Source organism: Neoarius graeffei, chromosome 11 (assembly GCF_027579695.1).
Source record: "Neoarius graeffei isolate fNeoGra1 chromosome 11, fNeoGra1.pri, whole genome shotgun sequence".
In the NCBI taxonomy this organism is placed as follows: Eukaryota; Metazoa; Chordata; class Actinopteri; order Siluriformes; family Ariidae; genus Neoarius; species Neoarius graeffei.
Window position 1 is genome coordinate 10,524,152 of NC_083579.1, and position 6,000 is coordinate 10,530,151.

Genomic DNA, 6,000 nt, shown 5'->3' on the forward strand with positions numbered 1-6,000 from the left:
GGCTGTAATGCAAATGGCTTCCTCCTCGGTATACAAGTGCACTTCCATGGCAGGAAAAAAAACTACATTTTGCCGCCTATGTAGTCCCCTATTTATACAAATAGGAGTCATTCAGGATTCAGCCATGTTTTTACTCAGCGTTAGCAAGTTAGAGGTTTTTAGCTTTCTCCTGAAATGTTTTCTTTTATTTCTTCTTCCTCAGGGTAGTAAAACTCGCTTTCGCTGTGAAGATTGTCGTTATCGCGATCCATGCTGTAAAATTAATGCTATTCTCCTGAGAAATGCTGGCAAAAATTTATAAGATTTTTGATAATCTTATAAATAAATCTTATAAAAAAAATAAAGATAAATGTTGACAAAAAATGCTATTATGTTTGTTGTTGTGAACGAGCGAGTCGCCAGAGGTCCGTAACCGGGGTCCGTACCGTAGGATACAGACCCACTCGCCAGCCAATCAGAGCGCAGGATTTGATGGAAACCGGACCGCGAAAATAATAGTTATTTATGTGTTTTGTAAGCCCGGGTCAGGCGCTGTGCTTTTGCACGTGAGCAAAACCTGTTTGGGTTGGTTTCAACCCATGTGGGATGTGGCGTTTGACCCGGGCGTAAGACAGGCTCACTATATCTTATTGTAATTTATGTCCTGTAATATGCGTGTGAGCATATTCGGTGTAACGTGTCAAATTTATTATTATTATTATTATTATTATTTGAAGTCAATAAAACTGATGTCGTGTGTGTATATTTACACACTCGGGAGCATGAGAAGGATATGAAGTTCAAATTTATTATCACTAAATAAACAATATAATTACAAATTAACACCATCCCGCATATAATAAACTAAAAAAAAAAAATTACAATCGATGAAGAAAATACTGTAACAGACAGCATAGATTTGAAAAAATTGACAAGGGAAATTAAATTATGATGAAATCAAGTCTGAAATATTTATAGTTTGTAATTTAATCCGTCTACCCTTGAGGGAACATCAAACATGGCTGCCTTCTCTTAATAAAAATTCAAAGTGTTTTATGTAACTTAAGCGTTTTCTTACTTAATTTACGTACATCACGAGGTATATTATTCCGTAATTTTGCTCCAAACTTTTTTTTTTTTTTGTACTTCTAATTGAGATTTTTAATATAAACATCATCTGACGTTGAAAATCTAGTATTGTATGCGTGAACATTTGAAGCGAGCCTGTTTTCAGCATCGCACATTAACTGGGCAACAGAGTCATAATAAAGAAAATGTACAGGTAAGAAATTGGAATTAGAAAGAGGAAGTGTGTTCTCGACAAAATACATTAAGAGCTTTTTTTTTTTTCTGGAAAATAAGCACTTTATTTAAATGAGTTGGAGCAGCATGTCTCCACTGACTTGAGCCATAAATAAGGTTTAATTAAAGCATGATAAATATTGTGGAGAGTATAAAGAGCGACAAAGTGTCTTCATTTTGCAATTATACCTGGGGTGGGCGATATATCGAGATTTGCGATATATCTATGTTTTATGAACACGAAAAATATTTTGGCATATCGTATATATCGAGATAATGCTCTAAATTAATATGATTTCGCCACTGTGCTTAATTTCCTTCACTGTGCTATGGTGCTGCCCGCCCCGCCTCTTTCTTGCGTTTGTACGCCCTCCCCTTGCGTGTAGGCGGCATGTTAACTCATTCAACATGGCGGCGCCCACAGAAAACCCGGAGGCGGCAGAACTCGTACCAAAAAAAAGGACAAATGGCTCCATTATATGGAGATATTTTGGTTTTAAACCGTCGGACGAACAACAGAAAGAGGTCTACTGCCGGGAATGCAAGAAATTGGTGGCAACCAAAGCGTCGAGCACCACGAACCTGTTCAACCATTTACAGGTACGCCACAAACGTTTGTACGAGGAGTGTGCCAGGCTGAGAGTTAATGCGGTGAGATGAGTTTGAGTTTTGTTTTTAAAGGAAAAGGAAGGCAATATGTATTATTTCTATAAGTCAAATTATTATTTATGAAATGCAGCGGTCTCAAAAGTAGCCGGTCACCGGCGGCAAATCGCCGGCTATGGCTTGTTATGCCGCCGGCTATTGTCAGTCGAGTCACAAAATTTAATATTAAATATTTCTGACAGCAAAAAAAGTTGTGAATGTAAATTACATCCAATATGTCATGTATGTCCATTGCCGCATCAACTGTGTTTACATCCTCGACACGAGTGCAGCCATTACTGCCGCCTGTGTTGCCAGATTGGGCGGTTTTAAGTGCATTTTGGCGGGTTTTGAACATATTTTGGGCTGTAAAACGTCAGCAGTATCTGGCAACATATATATTTTTTTTTTTTACTTAATACAAGAAATTAATGGATGCCAATGTTTTTGCCAAAATGGTATTTTATTTTCCATTGTTTAGGCAGCTTCAGCATCATACTGTGAGATTCTGTTCAAATAGTTTTGTTTTTTTTTTTCTTCTATGAAGCCTGAGCCATTTATTTTATTAGTTTATAATTATTGTTTAATTTAGTCTTCAGGAGAGACTGCCTGCACACAGTACTAGTATTAATAGTTTTTTTTCTTACATGAAAGCTGAGGCATTTATATTATATTTTAAGGTAACTTCATGTTGTGCTGTGAGGTTCTCTGCACTTTAACTTTTGAACCAACAGGTGCATTTGGATAAGTAAAGCCTATTTTTCTGCATTTTTGTAGTCCTGGTAATCTTTTATATTGGTAAAGTTGTTTATAGGACCATTTCTCAGTGTCTGTTTTTTTTTAATCAGTAGTTTTTCAGTAATAACTTAATATTTAACATATCACTCAATTTTAAACAACCCCCGCGCCTCCCCCATGGCTTGCCCCCATAGTCTCCAAAATTTCTGTGGGAAACACTGGTGTGCGTAACAATGCTAATCAAGCTTAAGCTAGACGACCCGCCTCAAATACCTGTCCCGGGTAAATGTTATCCCAATTTTAGATGGCCTGTTCCAAACCATCCCGCCCCATGAAAAATTCGTACTTGCATATCCATCCATCCCTCCATCCATCCATCCATCCATCCCTCCCTCCCTCCCTCCCTCCCTCCGACATTTTACCATTTTGCACCCTGCTGTAAATTATTTGTACCCTGCTATTCTCCCAAACTTTGAAGCCCCTGGAAATGTTTTTTTTTTTTGTTATCTTAAATGTTTAAGACGCACTTTATAAGAACTGCCTACCCTCAGGTTTTATGTTTGTAGTTAAAATAAGGCAATATACTGCTTCCTTGGTTTGATAATTCATATTAAAAATGGTGCACAAGCACTTTGTTACTAGTACCAGTCTACCTGTAGGCACTTGGCTGCCTACCTGTTTGCACTTCAATAAAAAAAAAAAAAAAAACACCTTGCTGAATTTGGTGTCTGTTTTTTGGGGGGTTGTTTTTCCTGCATAGATAGATGTATATCGAGATATAGCAAAAATATATCAGTTTTTTTTCCTCCATATCGCCCAGCCCTAATTATACCTCCTATAAAAAAATTTTTTCTGTTATTTTAATCAAAAGTACATTCACTGTGGAAATATTCATATGGTGAACTTAAAAAAAAAAAAAACACCCTAATAGGCCCGGACTTGATATCTGAACACTAATGGTCTAATAGAGTAGCTCGTAAGTGGTGCATTCCAGCTCGTTTGAGAATCATCTTTTCTCTTCACAGAGGCCGTCCCCCAGGAGAAGCAGCAGTCCGGATAAGTTTAAGCGCCCGACTCCTCCTCCTTCCCCAAACACACACTCAGGAGTGCAGCAGCAGCCTCCTCCTCCACCCCCGCCAGCGCAGCCAGCGGCTCCATCCAGCTCCTCGCTCCCTCCTGCTCAGCCTTAACGCATGCACCACAACCACAGCGCGCGAGGCTACAACACACAGCGATTCAACAATCTGCGAAGAGGAACAGTTGGACTGGGAAGTTTTCACAAGACAGGTTTTGTTTTGTGAACTGACCGAGCGGCGGCCATGTCTCCAAACGTGTCGTGCGTTTTGATTTCGAACGAATGACGGTATAAATTTAAGTTGCTTTCTGGCACTGATCCTCGTTTCCTTTGGTTGCTTAAACGTTAGTAATGAGGCTAATTACCAAATTACTTTCAGCTAAACAAAGAACATGAATGTTCCAACTCGAACAAAACACTTCAGTGTAAAGAGCGACGAAAAAGAAAACGTGATGCCGGTGTTTCAAGAAGGAGGAAGTCGTTGTATAGCACAGCTGATATGATGAACCCTTGTGCAAGTTTTTTTTTTTTTTTAAATGGTGTTTGTGTCGATAAAAATTGTGTAAAGTAAAAAAACAGGGCAGAAATAAGACTTTAAACAGCATTTGTTGCATATTTTGCATGTGTACATAATGAGTGCTGTGTGCGCGCGCTGGTTTCTGGAATTCGCCCTTTTACACTGATCTGAGGCCAGTTTTGCACCGTTAAAGAAACAGTTTGTGGAAAAACATCTTCACCTGAGACGACCTTAGTGTCTGCAGTGTCTAGTAGGGTTTTCTTTCCATTAAAGCAGCAATGCATTTTTAAAGGATGTCAGCTTAGCCGAGCATTGGCTTTATTTAGAGTAAGAAAACCGGATTTGACCGAAATGTACTCATTTTACAATTCTGAGATTATAATCATGTTGTTTCTACGCAGCAGACGACAACCAATTTAATCTTACTGCACCAAAATGCTCAAATCATAAATTGGTTAAACTACCAGGCAAGTAAAATCCTCAATTTGGTTTCCTGAAATGTAATTAATGCCAGCGAAGCCAAACCGAGAACTAAATATGCCAGATATGATCTCATAGCCATCAGAAATTCATTTAATTTTTATGAGCTCCGGGTTTCTACCTCAACATCGCACATAAAAAAAAAAAAAAAACCTCTGTGCCAGCATCTTTGCTTTCTCTCTGTTTAAACTACTATTGCCTCCTGATTTACGTGAGGTGTGTCAGAAGGTTGAGAGTTCAAATCCCAACAATGCCGCAGCCATCCAAAATATTCCGTGTTCTCTTGTGAGTCGCAGCAGCAACAACCAATAGCATCTGTGAGCTTGTGTATGTGGAAGAGGGCAGAGAGCACTTTCCTCGGAGTGATTCAGCATACACAGGTCAAAAAGATGCGGTTGTTTGCCTTTACATGTCTCAATTAAGTTGACTTGTCAGGTTTTTGTCTTTCTCTGGTTGTTTGCTAGTTTCTTTACTCCTGCTGCAATTAAATTATTTGCAGAAGGCAAAGTGAATATTGGTGAATAATAACCGAGACTAAGTCACGGTCAATATTTTGTTATTCCACGAAATCGAGTCATACATGAGCTGATGGCCAACGAGGCACGTAGTACCGAGTTGGCTATAAGCCATGTATGATGAGATTGAGTCGAATCATTTTTTTTTTAAAATCCACATTCACTGGATTTTAAGAAATGCAGCCTTTTTTTTTTTTTTTTTTTTTTTTTTACAAATTCGATAAATAAAAACTTTTATCCAAAACATCTGACAAAATAATTTCCGCTTAGAATGTAAACAAACCAGCGAAATGACAGGAGCAATTTGTGAAAAATGCGATAATTCTTGAAAAATAAGATGTTCTTGCTATCAAATACTTTTATTCCGTATTTGGTTGCGCTTTTGTAATTTTTTTTTGGGGGGGGGGGGGGGGGGTTGTTATTGAGTTTTTATTTCGCCCTCGGTTGGTTTAGCAACACGCTCCACCATTTTGTTTTTCTCTACTGAGCTGATATCCTAGTAGTAGAGTAGCCAATCAGAGCACACAACTGCTCGTATTCACTGAATGCGGATAGAATAATCACCGATTATTCACTGAGCCTGAGGTGGATAATTATTTTAGTACAAATACACAAGTGATTTTATTCAAATTCTGTATAATAAAATCATTTATTTCAAATGTAATAAAGGCACAGACTTGTCACTTATCTATGCCGACTCACATAAAATCCTTTATGAAATGGATAAAATAAATCACAATCCCACCTTC

At 38.2% G+C, this 6,000-nt stretch overlaps 1 protein-coding gene across 1 annotated transcript in view; it reads left to right on the plus strand.

Annotated features, from left to right (window-relative positions):
- The window catches only part of ccdc6a (coiled-coil domain containing 6a), a 48,610-nt gene extending 42,945 nt beyond the window's left edge, over positions 1–5,665 (plus strand). The window contains exon 9 of the mRNA XM_060933390.1: positions 3,690–5,665. Coding sequence (XP_060789373.1) covers positions 3,690–3,854 — 165 coding nt within the window. The 3' untranslated portion in view covers positions 3,855–5,665. The remainder of the gene's footprint in view (positions 1–3,689) is intronic.
- Positions 5,666–6,000: the final 335 nt, after the last annotated feature.